This window comes from Peromyscus eremicus, chromosome 1 (genome assembly GCF_949786415.1).
Source record: "Peromyscus eremicus chromosome 1, PerEre_H2_v1, whole genome shotgun sequence".
Classification (NCBI taxonomy): Eukaryota; Metazoa; Chordata; class Mammalia; order Rodentia; family Cricetidae; genus Peromyscus; species Peromyscus eremicus.
Window position 1 is genome coordinate 102,140,781 of NC_081416.1, and position 20,271 is coordinate 102,161,051.

At 38.2% G+C, this 20,271-nt stretch overlaps 1 protein-coding gene across 1 annotated transcript in view; it reads left to right on the plus strand.

Moving 5' to 3' along the window:
* Acer3 (alkaline ceramidase 3) overlaps nucleotides 1–20,271 on the plus strand; it is a 92,578-nt gene that overhangs the window by 38,412 nt on the left and 33,895 nt on the right. The window contains exons 3-6 of the mRNA XM_059270837.1: nucleotides 1,332–1,384; nucleotides 3,352–3,404; nucleotides 7,247–7,328; nucleotides 13,765–13,800. Of these exons, the coding sequence (XP_059126820.1) occupies nucleotides 1,332–1,384; nucleotides 3,352–3,404; nucleotides 7,247–7,328; nucleotides 13,765–13,800 (224 nt within the window). The remainder of the gene's footprint in view (nucleotides 1–1,331; nucleotides 1,385–3,351; nucleotides 3,405–7,246; nucleotides 7,329–13,764; nucleotides 13,801–20,271) is intronic.

Sequence of the window (20,271 nt, forward strand, 5' to 3'; positions counted from 1 at the left end):
ATATAAAAACCAAAATATTACGAATGCTGAAAGAAAATGTGTAAATTTATGTCCAGCATTTTGGAAATGCTGTGATTGAATTTCTGTAATTGAAATCTAGATGTAAGCAAGGATGAATAAATTGAACTACACACTTGGCCAGGTGTAGTGGGGCACACATGTAATCTCAGCCACTTGGGAGGCTTGCCTGGATACATAGTGAGTGTGAGGTCAATCTGTAAAACTTAGACTCTGTCTCAATCTACAATTTCTTTTTGCTTGGGATGCTCCATAGTAGAACATTTGCCTACCAGGAACATAGCCCTAGCATTAATGCCTAGTACTACCAAAAGGGGGAGGGTGCTTTTTCTTTTTCTCCTTTCAATTAGCATGAAATGGAATGTATGGACTGTTGATACAATATTTATTATAAAAGTCCTACCTAGCTACAAAATTATTTTAGCCTTGCTTACAAAGCCCATTTTTGGGCCAGAAAATTGAAAATGTCTTTTATGCCTTTTCTGTACTATAATTGTTTCCTAGATACGTAAGTTGTATATAAAATATTTTATAAAGGAGCCTGAGTTAGAGTCCCTTTGTTATTACTTAATAGATGTATGCCATGTGTAAACCTTTATTGTCAGTGAATTACATGAAGGCCAGATGGTAACCAATAATGGTTCTGTAAAGATGAAAGGACCTAGAGCATATATAGTGGTCATCACACTTGGCAGCATAAAACTTCAATTCATAGAACTATTTATTGTGGCAAAGAGACTGCCCCACCTGCCACCAGTGTCTGAGATGCTCCCTTGGATTCTTAACTATATACCACAGAAAGAATTACAGAATGAGTCAGAAAGAAGCAAAGTTAGTTTATTAAATATTTACACATAGAGACGGCAGTACACTTTCTCAAGAAAGTTCTCAGAAGAATTGCATTTAGGTGTCTTTACAGTAGTTTTGTATATATGGTATCATGGCTCTCTAAATTACACTACTAGGTTTTATGGATCAGAGGAGTACAAGAGAATGCTAAAGGAAGCTGACCAACTATGCACAGTAAAGCTTATCCTGAGCATCCAGTACTTTATAGAAATAATAGAGTATTGTTAATCTAGTAAATTACTTAGTGGGGAGAATTTTAGAAAAATTATACTGTGCTTGTTTTTCTTCTATGCCAAAATCCTCAATCATAGCACTAACTCAGTATCATCTGTATATTGTCACAAGACTTACAAACTTTGTTTTCCTCCAAACTTAATACTTTGAAATGTCTTATTGTCTTCTGAAATCATTCTGGTCCCAAAGAATTTCTTGCTAATTCTTTTATTTGTCTGTCTTAATTTCAGTGGTAGGGATGGGATCCTGGTGTTTCCACATGACTCTGAAATATGAAATGCAGGTGAGTAATGGCAAAAGTAAGTGATTATTTCTCTCAATTTAGAGACACTTCCAATTTGAGAAAAGAATGCATAACTAAAGGATAATAAAAGAGGGGACTTGTCATCTTTGAAGTTTTTCACTTCAAGTCAAAGGACTCAAATTGACCATATAAAGAAGTAGTATGGCTTTCTATGTATGTATGCCAACTCTGTGCAGACATTATAATTTTAGAACAGCATTAAAGAAGACTATTACATGGAGGTGTCCTAAAAAGTCATAAGCAGTTCACAAAAACATTATATTCTTACATGCCTACAGTCTTTCATGTATCAGTGGCATCCATTTGAGTGGGATGGATCCTGCTTAGTTTCTATCTTTGCTGCGAAGAGGTTATATATCTAGTCATTTGAACTTTTTATCATCACTAACAAGACAGGGTTTCTCTGTGTAGCCCTGGCTATCCTGAAATTCAAAACTGATTATTTTATATGCCAACTACAGAGCCAGGTTTGGTTCCCATCATTCACATGGCAGCTCACAGCCATCTGTAACTCCAGTTCTAGGGATCCAACCCTTTCTAAACACACACATGGTTGTACATAATCACATGAAGGCAAGACACACAAAATAAAACTTTTTTAAAAAACTAAACAAAAAATTAATAAGCAATAAGATGAAGACTAGTGAGATAGTACAACAAGGAAAGGTACTTGCTGAGTCCAACTACCTGAGTTTGATCCCCATGATCCACATGGTGGAAGGAGAGAACCAACTTCCAAACATTGTCCTCTAAGTGCACATATGTGCAGGGTACATGCATGCCCAACAGTACCCCTCTCTCTGCTAAATAAATAAATAAAATAAACAAATAAAATAAATGGGGCCTGGTACGATATTTCAATCAGTAAAGTATTTGCCATGCAAGTGTGAGAACCTGAGTTTGATCCCCAGAATCCACATAAAAGTGCCAAGAGTGGTAGCATATGCTTGTCATCCTAGGCAGAGACGGACAGATTTTTTTATGGCTAGTCAGTTTACCCTAATTGACAAGCTCCAGGTCAGTGAGAAACTGATTTCAAAAAACAAGATGGGGAATGCCTGAGGAAAAACAACTGTTGACTACTTGCCTCCACGAATGTGCGTACACACACACACACACACACACACACACACACACACGAGCAATGTTGACTACTTGCCTCCACGAATGTGCGCGCACACACACACACACACACACACACACACACACACACACACACGAGCAAATGAATGCGTATTTATATTTTTGTAAATGTAGTCCTTTTAAATAAGCCACAAACATCTGGAGTCCATACCTTTATCCTGAGCTACACATCTGTACTTCTCATAACCTGATAGACATTTCTACATATCTGTGTCAGGTACTTGAAAATCAGAAGGCTGAAAATTGTTGTCATTTTCTCTGTTTTCTACATTTCATTAAACTGTACTACTATCTCCTGAATTGTTAAGCAAGAAACTTGATAAATCCTTTATAGTTTCTTTCTCCTCACTTTTCTATAAAATTAATAACAAATCTCTATTTATTTTACTTCCTAAATACTTCTCAAATGTGCACATTTACAAACATTTCCGATTTCCTTGCCCTGGACTCTGATTACAAGGCTGCTCTCTGGGAAAAATCAGTCAGATGTGCCACTTAGATGTCTGTCTTAGAAGGGATAGATAGATAACTTCGATGGGTCAAAAAACAACAAATTGTACAAGTAAGTTAGATGGTGATGAATATATTAAATAATTAGTAAAAGAAATTAAATAAAAATTAATATTTTTGGGGAGAGAAGCTAGGAATTGAACTCAGGGCCTGTGCATCCTAAGCAATGCATTCTACCACTGAGGCACATCCCTAGCTTAAGAGATGACAATCATAACCATTCTGAAGTTTATTTTGATGTCCATAGTTATAGCTGTACTGTATTTACATCTTGGTCTCTCTACTTCATGTAGCTATTGGATGAGCTCCCCATGATTTACAGCTGCTGCATATTTGTGTACTGCATGTGAGTACTTACATTTAAAATTCAATTCAATGTGGTTTTTGGTACAATTACATTATGAAGATATGTAATGTAAAAGATAGAAATTGAGACATTAGTGAAGAGTTTAGTTTTGGGGAAGCTGCAGTAATCTCAAAACCCTAATGCCAGTTTAGGTAGTATCTTAATTTGACTTAAATACATATTTTGCCTTTTCTTGAGTGAAGAATGTGTCCAAATTGTGCCATAAAAGTTTTGGAATAGTTTCTCTATACTGTAATATGAATGGTTTCTTTTTTAGTTACTGCTTTTTAAAAATATTTTTTTTTTTTTTTGAGACAGGGTTTCTCTGTGTAGCTTTGCGCCTTTCCTGGAACTCACTTGGTAGCCCAGGCTGGCCTTGAACTCACAGAGATCCACCTGGCTCTGCCTCCCGAGTGCTGGGATTAAAGGTGTGCGCCACCACCGCCCGGCATTTATTTTTATTTTATGTATGTAAGCATTTTGCCTGCATGTATGTCTGTGTACCGTGTGCATGCCTGGTATGAGAAGTTCAGAAGAGGATATTGGATCCTCTGGAAATGGAGTTATAGAGGGTTGTGAGCTACCACGTATGTGCTAGGAACTGAATTCAGGTTTTCTGCAAGAGTAGCGAGTACTCTTTTAACTGCTGAGCCAGCACCAGTTCCTTTTGTCATTGTTGTTTGTGTGTGTGTGTGTGTGTGTGTGTGCCCCACAGTGTACATGTTGGGGCCAGAGGACAACTTTCAGAAGTGGGTTTTCTCCTTCCACTCTGGTATACTGAGATTGAACTTAAGTCTTCAGGCTTGAACTGTAATTGCTTTTACCTGCTAAACCATCTCATTGTACCATGAACTGTTTCTTAACAAAAGCTTACCTGAAAAGTGAAGTACACTCATAGTTATTAGTTGTTTGAGAATTTCATACAATGTATTTTGATCATCTTTCCCCCTCCCTGAACTCTTTCCAGATCTAGTCCTATCTCCCTAACTACCCAATTTCATGTTCTATTTATTATTATTATTATTATTATTATTATTATTATTATTATTATTTTACCATTTTACCTATCAAGTCCAGTTTGTGTTGTTCACCACTCTTGGGTGTGGGGCTTTCTCTAGAATATAATTGAAGTATCAGTGGTCATATCATTAAAGAAACCAGACTGTCTCTTTCCCAGCAGCTATCAAATGCCAGTAGCTGCTCAGCTATGGATTGGGCTTTGTGCTTACCTCTGCACTGTTTCCAAATTTCAGCTAATGAGGACAGTAGGTACTGAGCTGGTTTCATACACAAGAAAGTAAAGCACAGAGAAATTTAGCAGCTTGCTCAAGGCAGTGAGCAGAGCTTCATTAATAAGCATGCCAGGCATACATTATGCAGGTTAATAATCTCTGAGGGACACTAAAATATCCCTGGAAATAGCCCATGCCAGAAAACTAGAAGGGGCAGAATCTCTCTGACCATGATTGGTTTTTTGTTTTGTTTTGAATTGGTTTTAGGATTTCTTTGACCATATTAAGTATGCAAAGCAGTCTAGACCTCCAACTGTTTCTAAACCTGCTTGCCTTTGTATGCTTTCATCTGTGAAGCATGTACTGGACAAGTTTTGTGATAGACTTGGAAGTAGACAGCAAAAGAGTCAAGGTACTGACCCTCTATGGACAGGGTCAGATTAAGAAAGTAGTGATAGCCTTTCCAGTGGTGTCAACCTCCCTATAAGAACAAGCCTCTTGTAAAGGAACTCCTTCCTCCGTCTCCAGAAGAGGAAAAGAAGAAATACATGACAAACTGCCTGGTGCAGAGCCCCCATTCTTACATCACAGATGTGAAATGCCTAGGATACTATAAAATGACTATGATCTTTAGTTATGCACAATCTGTGTGTTTGCTACTCCACTGTCCTCTGTCAGCCTACAGGGGGAAAAACAAAGCCTACAGAGGTATGGATACTCCTTTTGGAGGAAGTAGATCGGAAAGCACCCTGATTCAAAATGAGTGGGAATAATCCAATAAATTTTAGACAAATAAGAAAAAAGTAGATGTATAAAATAAAATAAAGTTGTTGTGGTAACATTTGTACATATGGGTGATTTGCCTGTGTGTATGAATATGCATCATGTGCATTCCTGGAGAGAACAGAGAAGGCATTGTATCCCCTGGAACTGAAATTGTAGACAGTTGTGAGCTCAACAATATCCTTTGAGAACACTTGAAATAAGTTTCTCAACTGTAGACAAAGCAAAAAGAAAACTGTAATTCATAAATGCAGTACCTAACACTTCTATCCAATTATAAAGTCATATAATTTAAAAGTAAGATCCTGCCTCACATTTGTATCATCTTCAGAGTCATAAAACCTAGAATTTAAAGGTGAAAGAGAGCTTAGAAACCTTCCATTCCAGTCTCCTTTCTTTACAGAGAAGGAGGTAAGCGTGCAGTTCAGTTTCTATGAGCAGTTAGTAATTGAGAATGCACTGCTGTCTATTCTAAAACCTAGTCCTCAAAGGTTGGGTGTTTACTGATGGCCAGCTGTCCCCCATACTATCTCCTGTGCATCAGGCACTCGCCTAGTAATTATCTGAAAAAAATAATAAATGTAAATGTAACCAACCGTCTTATTAAATAAGAAACACAGAGCCAATACAGAGATGAAAGCCCAAGAGGTCAGAGCAATAGCTAAGAGCTAAAAACCTTACCCTTCACTGTCACTGTTGCACTACCTCTCTGAAAGAGACCTACTTCCTGTGTGTCTGTCTTTTTATAGTGTTTCTATTCTGCCTTCTCATTGGTTGTAAACCCAACCACATGACCTCCTAGTCACTGCCTATCTGTACAGACCTCCAGGTCTTCTATGGCTGGTATTGAGATTAAAAGCGTGTGTCTCCATGCTGGCTGTATCCTTGAACACACAGAGATCCGCTTAGCTCTGCCTCACAAGAGCTGGGATTAAAGGCATGCACCACCACCGCCCAGCTTCTGCTAAGGCTTGCTATTAGCTCTGACCCCCAGGCAACTTTATTTATTAATATACAAATAAAATCACATTTCAGTACAAATAAAATATCACCATAAGTAAGATTATATCATTGTACACAAAGAATTCACACTCCAGTTGGGGAGACACATTAGGAAAAATAATTATAATAGAATGCCTTTTTCTCCTCCTCCTGCTTCAACAGACTCTCACTCTGCAGCTCAGGGCTGTCCTTCAGTCCCAGCCTCCTGAATACTGGATAAAAAGCATGATACCATGCCTAGCAGTACAGTGATCTCAGTAGTTTCATTCAGAGAGAGATCATTAGTTGTAAGATACACAAATACACAAAGCTGCTAGAGTTAAAGAAACTTCCTTTTTGTGAGGACATGAGGAAACCAAATAGAAGGGAGTGCAACCTTGCCTCACTAGAACTGCAAAGGAATGTCTTTGTGCCTCTGTCTTTCTTCAGTCCTTCCTCCACATGGCTTCAAGTCTTTCTATCTACTTTATTTTTCTTTTCATTCAGGTTATTTCTCTGCTCATTCGTTCACTTGTTTATTCACTTTGGCTGCCTCCAGATATCAGCCTTAGACTATCTGATACCATATTTTGACTCCCTTTACTTAATTGATTTAGTTGTCTCCCCAACTTCATACTTGGAGAGAGAACTTCATTGTCTCAGCTCAAGTTATGTGGCTACTGTTGATCCTCTTGTAATCAGTGTGCAGTTCAGTGTTTCTAACACGAAGAGTGAGAGGTAGAAATAGTTAGGTGTGTTGGATCACAAAGGCATGTGGGCAAGTTGTAAGTGCATTTGTTCCTGTTATACATTATAAAGTAAATTTCTTTCTCTCTTATTTTAAAGGTTTGAATGTTTCAAGACAAAGAGCTCAATAAACTACCATCTGCTTTTTACCCTAGCTCTATTCAGTTTAATAGTAACCACGGTAAGTCATACTTTATCTCCAGCAAGGTATGCCTTATAGGAGATTGGAACAGTTAGTTTCCAGTGTTTGTGTCAAGCTATTCAAACTGAAAATTTTTTATGCAATTGGAATATCTTATTTTTAGACTTTGCACCTTTATTTCCTTTTCAAAAACTACTTTTAATTGAAAAAACTTTTAAAAAGTTTTTAGATTTATTCTACTTTTTTTGTGTGTGTGTTTGAGTGTTTTGTCTATATGTATGTGTACCATCTGTGTGACTGATACCCGGAGAGGTCAGAAGATATTAGATTCCCTGGAGTTTCAGATGGTTGTAAGCCATCATGTAGGTGCTGGGAACTGAATCTGGGTCCTCTGCAAGAAGAGCAAGTGCTCTTAAACAATGAGCTATCTCTTGAGTCTCCAAAATAACTCTTTAATGTTTTTTTTTTTTTTTAAGATGAAGAAAAGGTCGAAAAGTAAATATTTAGTTAGTAGCAATAGGAAAAATTGCTTTTCTCACGGATGAACTTACTACCTCTTATTTGTTAAAAACAAGAAGTGAGGCTTTCCATGTTGGCCCGACTGTGAGTGTTTTCATTGTTAACCTTGAATTAAGAAAATATTAATTGGAAACCTGTGTCAGGTACTAGAAATACAAAAGTGACTAAGAAGTAGTTGGTATCCATGAGGGAACTCATTCTACTAGGGAAGTTAAATGGGAACAAAGACTTGTAGCAGAAGATAATGACTACAAGAATAAAGGTAAAAACCTGTAATATAGTGATGTGAGAAAAAGAGGATCAATTAAGACCATGTGAGTGCATTTAGCACATCATGTATATGTGTAATTTTTGTCTTTATGAACCATTTTTAAAAACTAAATAATTTTGGGGCTGGAGGGATGGCTCAGTAGTTAAAGTACATACCTATCTTAGAAAAGACCCCAATTTGGCTCCCATATCAGGTGACTTACAAACCCCTGTTAATCTAACTTTAGAGGGATCTGTTGCCTTCATAGCACTTGCACTCATGTGCAGGCATGTTCATGTGTGTGCACATGCACACAAATAATTGAAACATAATAAAAATAAATTGCTTTAAAATTTAATTTACTTTTTTTTTTTTTTTTTTTTTTTTTGGTTTTTCGAGACAGGGTTTCTCTGTGTAGTTTTGGTGCCTGCCCTGGATCTCACTCTGTAGACCAGGCTGGCCTCAAACTCACAGAGATCTGCCTGGCTCTGCCTTCCAAATGCTGGGATTAGAGACATGTGCCGCCACCACCACCAGGCTTAATTTACTCTTGAAGCCAAGATGATGGTATGTGCTTGTTATCCCAGCACCTGGAGGCTAAAACAAGAGGATAAGTTTGAGGCCATCCTGAGCTACATAGTATATTCTAGGCCAGGTTCAACTGTATGACTTTGTCTCAGCATGCCCCTACTTCCTTCCTAATTTTAATTTAAAAAAAAAATTACTGCTTAATGAGGATCACACATGGGCTTGAGGCCAGCCTGGGCTACATTATGTTTTGGTCTAAGCCTAGAACTTAGAAAACAAAAACAAAGATTACTGCTTGAACCAGGCATGATGGCTTGAGGCTGTCCTGGGCTACATCAAAACACTGTCTGAGGAAGCAAAAGAAGAACAAAAAAATACTATGTGAGTAGGTCAGGGCAAGCTTCAGAGAAGATTCTCTTGGGTTAGATTTTAACTGATGAACAGGAGTTTTTCAGGCCTCTGGGCAACAGTGTAGTAAAGCATTTTTAGTCTTTTGTATTCCCATACACACAGACTAGCATAGTGAATTGTTGTTTTTTTAGAAACTACTTACTATGTGCCAGATGTTTACTGAATAGTTTGTCTTGATTGTTCAATTAAGTTATCATGGGTACAAAATTGAGAGAGGTTTTATATAGGTGATTGCTTATGGTAGGGGAAAGTAGTAAATGAGTCTAGTGAGTTAGACAAAGTATCAGGTGATAAAGTCCTATGTGTGCTATGTTTAAGAGTTTAAATTTGTTCTTAGGATTGATCCATAAACTAGAAAAAAATATAATCAGACAAGTTTTAGAAAAATTACCTGTTACAGAAGATAGAGCCTGAAGATTAAATACAGGGATTTTTTCATACTTTGTAAAATATGGGACCAAGATTGAAGTAGTGTAGCTGTGGGTATGAAAAGCAGCAGACATATACAATCTGTGGGACGTATGACCCATTGATTAGAGAGGGTAGAAGAAGAACAAAGACAGAATGGTACAGAATGGCTTTTCTTCTTAGGGCCTGGTTGTTAGCCTATTAACCATATAAGTGGTGGTGCATGCCTGTAGTCCCAGCACTTCACAGGCCAAGGCATGACATCTCAGTTTGAGGGTAGCACATACTACACAGCAAGACCTTCTATTAAAATTAAAACATGGAGCCAGCATGTTGGGACAAGCCTGTAATCCCAGCACTCAGGAGGCAAAGGCCAAAGGATCATGAGTTAAAGGCCATTTTTTCTACATAGCAAATTCAGGGCCAGACTACATGAGTCTTAAAATATAAAAATTAAATTGCTGGGTAGTGGTGGTACAAACCTTTAATCCCAGCACTCAGGAGACAGAGGCAGGCAAATCTCTGAGTTTGAGGCCAGCCTGGTCTACAGAGTGAGTTCCAGGATGGCCAGGGCTACACAGAGAAACCCTGTCTCAAAAAACAAAACAAAATTAGGTTAAAATTAAAAATAAAAATGCATATAAAATAATAAGACTGCGGTTATAGTTCAGTTGGTAAAGTGCTTGCCTAGTGTACAGAAAGCCCTAGATTATATCCTCAGCACTGAATAAAACCAAATGTGTTGGTATATGTCTGCATTCCCAAAACCTAAGTTAGGAAGGTTGAGGCAGGAAGATCAAAAGTTTGAGGTCATCTTTAACATTATAATCAGTTTAAGACCAGCCTGGGCTATGTCTTTAAAAACAATAATAATAAACTGGACCAGCAAAATGGTTCAGTGGATAAAGGTCCCGTTGCTAAGCCTAACAACCTAAGTTTGATAATTGGAACCTAAATGGTGGAAAAAGAGCTGACTCCTACAAAGTGTCCTCTGATTTACACCTGCATGCCATGGCATGAGTGCATGTATACACACACACACACACACACACTTATGTAATAAAAAGGAAACTTTTTAATTGAAATTAAATAATTGAACTCTAAGCATCTTTTTCAGGAAAGATAATTAGTAAGCTTATGCTATGATGTAGGAATAAATAAATTTGGTTTATGATAAGTTGAGTTTGAAGTATCCAGTATTAATGATACTGGAGGCTTAACAGGTAGGCTGGACTAAAGATATAATTTTGGGGAGTTGGTTGAAGTGTAGGTTGTATCAGAAATATGGAGATAGGTGAACTGGTGCCAAAGTAAAACATACCATTAAGACTAAAAAGATACAACCTATGGAATGCAGACCTTGGAGGACCATGTAAAACTATAACCAGCAAAGGAGACTAAAACAGTAATCAGAGATACAGGAAAGACAAGAAAGCCTCATGTCACAGAGTACAAAAATTTTAGAAGTGAAAAGTGAACAGGAACGGCAAGATGGCTTAGCAGGTAAAGGTGCTTGCCTTCAAACCTAACAATTTGAGTTCAACTCCCAGAACCCACATGATGGAAGGAAAGAATTTACCCTTGTAAGTTGTCTTCTGACCTTCACTCTCATGCTATCACATGCATACAATGAATAAATAAATACAAGCAAAAAAAACAACTATTAGTTGTCTCTGAATAGTTAAGAAAAATTAAGATTAACAGCCTGCTGAAGGAAGATGTCACCTGGTTAAGATGATGAATAGGATATTCACTATTTTCCTGAGTTTGCCTAAACTCTGTATGAGTTCATAATGAAAGAATCCTGCAACTTCAGAAGTAAAAAGAAGTTATGCTACTATTTTAACGGAGGGAATAAAATCAAGAGTGTCAGTGACTTGCCTGGCCAACTAAGGTTATCTAGAAAGTTGGCATCAAAATCAAGGCTAGACCCATTTCTAAGTTAAGAGATGTTATAATTAGAAACAAATCAAGCTTTTGAATCAGTTGGATGTGAGTTTGGATCTAATATTTTTACTTAGTTCTCTCTTAGCTTTAGTTTTTCTTACCATAAAATGAATATAAAATAGAACTTTTTTTTTTTTTTTTTTTTTTTTTTGGTTTTTCAAGACAGGGTTTCTCAGTGTAGTTTTGGTGCCTGTCCTGAATTTCCCTCTGTAGACCAGGATGGCATTGAACTCACAGAGATCCGCCTAGTTCTGCCTCCTGAGTGCTGGGATTAAAGGTGTGCGCCACTACCGCCCGGCAAAATAGAACATTTGTATACTAACTATAATATTAATAATAAGGACTCCATAATTCTTGGCCTAGGAAACAGTGTTGAAGAGACATACTGTTAAGCCTGGGCTGTTGGTACACACCTATAATCCCTGCACTCAGGACATAGAGGCAGGAGGATTGTGAGTTCGAAGCCAGCCTAAGCTAATAGTGAGTTCCAATTAGTATTTTAAAATAAAGACACAGATAAGACACATTCTCCGAAGGACGGTGGCGGCGCATGCCTTTAATCCCAGCACTCAGGAGGCAGAGCCAGACGGATCTGCGTGAGTTCGAGGCCAGCCTGGGCTACAGAGCGAGATCCAGGACAGGCACCAAAAACTACACAGAGAAACCCTGTCTCAAAAAAACAAAAAACAATAACAACAAATAAAGACACATTCTCCTTATTAAACTTAGAGTTACAGGTAATTTTCAGTCAAAGCCCTTTGACTACTTAAAGGAAATAATTGTGGTCTTTTTATAGTAAGAAACTTATTTCAGAAATGAATTTTAAGTAAGTTTTAAAACTATGTGAAGTTTTATTAGATTACTACATTAAATGAAGACATAAAGATGTCTAAACCCAGTTCTAGATAGCAAAGAGATGATTAGGTTATAGGGGAACACAACAAACCAGTAGAATGCCATAAAGTAGCAGTTCTCAACCTGTGGGTTCTGACTCCCACAGGGGTCACTTCTGGTAAACTGCATATTAGATATTTACATTACAATTCATAACAGTAGCAAAATTACAGTTATAAAGTAGCAACTAAAGAATTTTATGGTTGGAGGTCACCACAACATGAGGAGCTGTATTGGAGGGTCACAGCATTAGAAAGGTCACTGCCATACAGCTTATAGGTAGATAGTGAATAGTTGCTTCTCTTGGAAATGAAAGAGATCATAAAAGACTTCAAGGATGAATAATTTGTGTTGAATTTTCAAAAGTATTTGTGAGTTGAGGATTTCTTTTTTTTTTTTTAAGATTTATTTATTTATTTATTATGTATACAGTGTTCTGTCTGTAGATATCCTTGCAGGCCAGAAGAGGGCACCAGATCTCATTACAGATGTTTGTGAGCCACCATATGGTTGCTGGGAATTGAACTCAGGACCTTTGGAAGAACAAGCAGTGCTCTTAACCTCTGAGCCATCTCTCCAGCCCCTGAGGGGGATTTCTGAACAAAGTAAAGAACAACGTATTTTCAGATGCAGAAGCATGAAAGTGATGCATTCAAAGCACAGTGCTCTTTGGAGATTAGATTGAGGAGAAGACAGCAGTGAGGCCAGGCAGGAAGACAGGAGCTGTGGGAGGCTTTGAATGTCAAGTTAAGAAACCCGAACTTCCTTGTGGTAGTGTAAGAGTCATTGAAGGATTGATTTGAATTTTGATTCCTGTGTACTGTGTCATTAAAAGTTGTGCTCCTATAGACAATATGTACATATTAAATCTTACAAAGGCATTGAACTTAACAGCCACAAGACACTGGAGCCTAAAACTTGGGTTTGTGTAACTGGAGGTGTATCTAGGTAGTGAATAGTTTGGAAGCAGAAATGGGTACAAAGAATTTGTTTCAATGGTTTCACTTACTGATAATCTAGTATGTCTAGATCCTTTCATGTACTTTAGTTTAGAATTCTCCATGCTACTGTTCTCCAGTCTTCAGGTAAGGATCGATTCTTTTAAGTTAAATGACACTTGCTGAAAGCCTGTAGCAATTAAGTGGAAGAGCTAGAAATTTGGTTCTAAGTATAGTATTCTTTCTACTGGTACAGGGACTGTCAGCAGAATTTATTGACCCTTCATGAATAACCTTGTATTCTTGACCATCCTTGATGGTGACACAAAGACCAATGCTGAAATAGTCTACCACTGATTGAAATATTTAATTATTTCATTTGCCATGGCTGGGCTAGCATGGGAAAAAGTTACCTGTAGGTGCTAGCCCTCCTGTGCCATACCACCTTATCTGATTGGTTTTATGTGGCTGTAATCTGGTTGGAATAACATGGGGGAAAGAGAGGTTTGGGATTTGAAGAATAATTGGAATAGGTTTTTATATCCCTTCTTTCACTTATGTTTCTAATAATATTTTTCAGATTTACCTAAAAGTGAAAGAGCCTATATTCCATCAGGTAACTTTTTTTAAAGATTTATTTATTTTAAAGATTTATTTATTTTATGTTATTTATATGAGTGTTTTTGCTTGCATGTATGTCTGTGTACTATGTGCATGCTTGGAGCCTGTGAAGGTCAGAAGAGAATGTCAGATCCCCTGGAACTGAAGTTATGGATGGTTTGGGGCTGCCATGTGGGTTCTTGGAATCAAACCTGGGTCCTCTGCAAGAGTGCCCTTAACTGCTGAGCCATCTCTCCAGTCTGATAAATTTTTTTAGTTATGAAACATTTAATTGTTTAACAATACATGCCTGTTGTCTGTGTTTCCCTTCTGTAGGAAATTATATGCTGATACAACTTTTGAAAATAAAATGGTAAAATGTCAAGAATCTACTATTAGCCTAGAACTCTAGTTCTCAACCTTCCTAATGCTGCAACCCTTTAATACAGTTCTTCCTGCTATGGTGACACCCAACCATACAATTCTTTCATTACTACTTCATAACTGTATTTTAGTGCTGTTATCAATTGTAATGTAAATATCTGATAAGCAGGATATCTGATATGCCACCCCTGTGACAGGGTTGTTCAACTCCCAAAGGGATCATAACCCACAGGTTGAGAACCACTGGTCTAGAATGATGACACATTCTAATACTTAAGAGATCTTAGCAGGAGGACTTCAAGGTCATCCTCAGCTACAAGTGAATTCAGGGCTAGAGTGGGCTTTATGACTGTGCTGGATACAGCCCTGGCTGGTCTTGACCTCTGTGTAGGCCAAGCTGACCTTCAACTCATAGAGATCCATCTACCTCTGCTGCTTGCCTGAGTGCTGTGATTAAAATGTGGTGGTACCCCAAAAAGAATTTCAAAACAAAGATCACTTTGAAACATAGCTGCAAACAGGAGCTAGGCATTGTAATAGGAATATACCTGGGACGGGCAGTGCACAGCTCTAGCTGGATGTTGGTATTTAGTAATACAGGCACAGTATCGCTCTTAGAAGCTCAAGGGACCCTGGAGCTCAACACATAAAATCTTTTTATGAAGTCTAATGTGGTACCACACACTTGTAATGTCAGTACTTGGGAGATGGAGGAAGGAGGATCAGGAGTTGAAGGCCAGCCTCACCTCCATAGTGAGTTTGAGGCCAAGTTAGGCTATGTTAGATCCTCTGTCCAAAAAAGTCTTTATAATATTATGATCTAGAAAAGACTAAACTGTAAATTCCTCAAATATTTTATCCTTAATATGTTTAATGGATTTTTTGAGGTGGATGTTATTAATGGAGTACTGTGCCTGATACCATACAAACTTCAAACTTTGATTCTCAGTTGACAGCCCTACAAATTAGGGATTAGTATAAATATCTTTTTTTGTTAATTTTTTTATTTATTTTACTTACCAACCACAGTTTCCCCTCCCTCCTCTCTTCCTGTTCCCTCCCCCCACCTCCCGGCTATCTCCTCTCCCCACCCCCATCCACTCCTCCTCCTTTCAGAAAGGGGCAGGCTTCCCATGGGAGTCAACAAAGCATGTCATATCACTTTGAGGAAGGACCAACCTCCTCCCCCTGCATCAAGGCTGAGTGAGGCGTCCCTGCATGGAGAATAGGTTCCAAAAAGCCAGCTCATGCACCAGGTACAGGTTCTGAACCCACTGCTAGGGACCCCACAAACGACCCAAGTTCCACAATTGTCATCCATATGCGGAGAGCCTAGGTTGGTCCCATGCAGGCTCCCTAGCATATTGGTCCAGAGTTCATGAGCTTAGTATGAATATCTTAAGGGAAATGAGCTCAGATATGAAATTAGTTGCCTTTATACAGCAAATACAGTGTTTAAGAGGCAGAGCTAGGATAATAACCTAGATTTATATGACTTGTGGTTTGAATGAGAATATTCCCCACAGGCTCAGATGTTTGAATACTTGGTCCCCAGATGAGGGTGCTGTTTGGGAGGTTTAGGTAGTATTCTCTTGTTGGATGAAGTATGTTATTGCTGGTGGACTTTCAGAGTTTAAAGACTTGGTTGTCATTTTGAATTCTGCTTGTGGTTAGAGATGTGAGCCCTCAGCTTGTAGTCCAGCCACCATTCTTAAAGCCTGCTGCCTCCACTCTGCGTCATGGACTCTAACTCTCTGGAACCAGAAGCCCAAATAAATCCTTTCTTCTATGAGTTCCCTTGGTCATGTTTCCTGCAGCAATAGAAAAGTAACTAATACATGACTCCTGCTACCATTCTTTTAACAAACTAGTTAAGGTACGTATGTACACACATGCATACATATATGCATACAAACATACATACATGCAGACATCTTAGGAATGTCAGACTCCATATACTTTTAAATTCTTATATAGAAAATAAATATTCCTTTAACTTTTAAAATGTAATTCAGTAATCATCTAACTGGAATCTATTTGTTGAAATAAAATCTGTAACTTCTTTATGGGGCCTTGCTTTTTTCTTCAGGCCATTTGGAAGCGAATGTACTCATTGACACTACAGTAAAGGGCATCATCACTTTCTTATTTATTGTAATTTGCACTGATATCATTATATAATTGCCATTTTATTTAAAAAGATTTATAATTTTATGACCATCAGTTTTCCATTTTGTGTTTTTAAGGCTTATTCAAATCTCTTCTATATAATACAATTAACAAACTATCAATGTAACCTACCCATACTGCAACAGCTATGTGTTTTCCAGTAAGAAATATTTTCTTCTCTACATATAGCAATAATGTGTGCCGATAAAAAAGGGAAGCAGGTTGAAAACTGAGTCTACCCATGTCCATTGTGATGTATACCCTAGGCCCAGAGATTAAAAATCAGGATAGCTAGCTCAGTGTCCTCAGCATGTGCCTGCACGTGCACACACACACACACACACACACACACACACACACACACACAATGCTTGTAGAAAGTGGAACATGCTCAGAGTGGGCATGGAAATTTTGTGTGCCTTCAGCCATACCTTCTATTACTCATCTGCATCCTTTGTACTATTCTTTATAATAACCATTCAAACAATTGAACAAACAAGCTATTTCCCACTTATTTGAATAAGTTACAAATATAGAAAGAGATAGTTGGATTTGGTGGTGCACACCTCTAATCCTAGCACTCAGGAGTCTGGGGCAAGAGGAGGTTTAAGAATTCGAGGTCATATTCCTCTTACTGGGTTGCCTTGCCAGCCTTAATACAAGGGGAGGTGCTTAGTCCTACTGCAGTTTGATATGCCATGCTTTGTTGATAGCCATGGGAGGTCTGCTTTTTTCTGAACAGAAACAGAGAAGGAGTGGATTTGGGGCCTGGGGAAGAGGGGAAACTGCAGTCAGGATGTTAAATAAATAAATAAATAAATAAATAAAGTTAATTTTTAAAAAAGAAAGAACTTTGGAGCAATAATAATTTAAAAAAAGAATTTGAGCTCAATATTAGTATGAACTCATGGTTTAGATGCCATATTTAGAAAAATCTACAATGATTTTTAGTATCACCAGTAACAGGTATCAAGTGGGTATCATGTTTCTCCTGATATAATTCACTGAGGACACAGCATCATTTTAATAAATCATGAAGAGATATAAAACAAACCCAAACTTAAGGAAATTCCCCCAAGTAACTTGACTATAACCTTTAAATATATCAGTCATAAGCCAGAGAGTACATGCCTGTAATCCCAGAACTCTGAAGGCTAAGGCAAGAGGATTGTAAAGTCAAGCCAGCCCAGGCCATGTAACAAGATTCTGTGGGCCACAAAAGCTAAATTCATCAAACTCAAGTAAAGAGTGAGGAACTAGTCTGGAATAAAATGACTTCAGAGAATATCCTAGCTTGCTTCTGTTACTGCAGTAAATAACATGACCAAAAGAAACTTGAGACAGAAAGGATTCATTTCATCCTACAGTTTACAGTCCATCATGTAGAGAAGTCACGGCAGGACCTCAGGCAGGAGCCTGGAAGGAGGAACTCAGGATGACCGTGGGAGACTTCTTTGGCTTCCTCCTCATGGATTGCTCAGCTTGCTTTTTTTTTTTTCCTAAGAGATTATAATTTAAGGCAGGCAGTGGTGGCGCACACCTTTAATCCCAGCACTCAGGAGGCAGAGGCAGGAAGATCTCTGAGTTCGGGGCCAGCCTGGTCTACAGAATGAGTTCCAAGACAGCCAGGGCTACATGGAGAAACCCTGTCTCAAAAAATAAAAGATAATTAAAAAAGAGAGAGAGATTATAATTTAATTACCCTTTCCTCCCTCCAAACCCTTCATATACTTCTCCCACTCTCCTTGAAATTTATGGCCTCCTTTAAAAAAAATAGTAATTGTTATTACATGCATATATGTGTAAATAAATATATTCCTAAATATAACCTATTCAGTCCATATAATGCTAACTGTGTATATGTTTTCAAGATGATCATTTGGCACTGGATAACCAATTGGTATGCTCTTCCTTGGGAAGGCCACTTCTCTTATTCCCAACTTCCCTCAGTTGCCTATAGTTCTTTGTATAAGATTGAGGCCTCATGGGCTTTTCTTCATCCAGTTTGGCATGCTCATTGGTGCCATCCTGTTTGGCTCATATTTGGACAGTCATTTGGTGAGACTTTATGGTGTAGCTTCTGGTATTACTACGAGAGACAATCTCACAGCAAACTCCCTGACTTTCTGGCTCTTACAATCTTTCCATCTCCTCTTCTGCAGTATCCCGAGCCTTAGTTGTGGGAATTGTTTTGTAGATGTACCCATTGGGACTGGGCTCCACAGCTCTGCCTTTTGATTGGTTGTGGTTATTGGTGGAGAATCAACAACCACTACTTTACTAAACCAGAATAATCCCTAACAACAGTCTGTAAACATTTGTTCTTATACTCACAGGTAAGTGTAGTCTTCACCCCTCATCAAGGAACTTCTCTTTGTAACAGATGGAGACCATTACAGAAAACCTCAGTTTGCGTTTTAATATAACTCAGGACCATTTGCCCAAGGACCATTGCACCACCCACAGTAGGCTGGGCTCTCCCATAAATCTTTAATCAAGAAAATGTCCTCCTGATTTGCCTACAGGCCAATCTGACAGAGACATTTTCTCACTTGAGGTTCTCTCTTCCCAGATGACTCCAGCTTGTGTCAAGTTGACAAAAAACAAACCAGCACAGTTGAGAGGTGTGGTAACTGAATGTAACTTTCATGTCCTGTGTAATGTTTTGTTTGTTTGTTTGAGACAGGGTCTTACTATGCAGTGCTAGCTGGCCTGTAACTTACTATGTAGACCAGGCTGGCCTCTACCTCCTGAGTGCTGGGACTAAAGGCATCAACAACCATGCCTAGCTTACTTGTTTTTTGAGTTTTGCGTATTACAAATATTAAGACAACTGTAAGTTTTAAATAAGGCCATTTAGTATCATAACACTGTTACTATACTGTGTTTATACTTTGGATATATAATAAAATATCCTCTTTTAGGATAAACATACACCTAAATGTTTAGTTGTAAATAAATAGGGAGGGAGGAAAAAAGGGAGAGACAGAGAGAGATAATGTGGTAAAATGTTAAATATTTGCAGATTCTGGGTGACAACTATACTAAGTAGGTATTCTACTCTGTAGCATATGTTTTCACTCTTTCTATTTTGGGTTTTGGTCTTTTTAGAGAATGTCTCACTATATAGCTCAAGTTGTCTTCAAACATGTGATACTTCTGTCTCAGCCTTCCATATGTAGGGATTACGATGTGTGCCACCACACCCAGCCTGTTTTCATTCTTCTAATGGCAGCATTTGTTGAATCTGGTTTCTTAATTTAATAGTAATGGTTAGTGGGGCTCGAGTAGGAGTTCAGTGGTAGAATATCTGCCTAGCAGCTCAAGGCCTTGAGTTTAATCCCCAGCACCATGAAGAAACAAATGGAACAAATGAGTTGTCTGGTCTCTTGAGAGTGACACAACTATCCATTATCCGAAAAAGAAGGGGAAAGCAATCTTGTCTAAAAAACTCACTAGCTTGAAAACTTAGAGTCTCGATTTCTTGACACTTGATAAGCCATACAGAAATTTCTTCCTGTTTTTTTTTTTCCTTTTTTTTTTTCTTTTGGTTTTTCGAGACAGGGTTTCTCTGTGTAGTTTTGCGCCTTTCCTGGAACTCACTCGGTAGTCCAGGCTGACCTCGAACTCACAGAGATCCACCTGGCTCTGCCTCCCGAGTGCTGGGATTAAAGGCGTGCGCCACCACCGCCCGGCCCTTCTTCCTGTTTTTAATCTTTTAATTTCTTGATTTATAAAATGGCTCAGCAGGTAAAAACTCTTTAATGCAAGCTTGACTACTGAATTCAGTCCTGGGTCATATGATAGAAGGACACCCCTACACACCTGCATCTCTCATACACAAACACACCCAATTACAATAAATTAAAAGCATTTTGAAGTGTTGAAAACAAGAAAATGTATCATTTTATAAGTATCATATGAAAACAATATA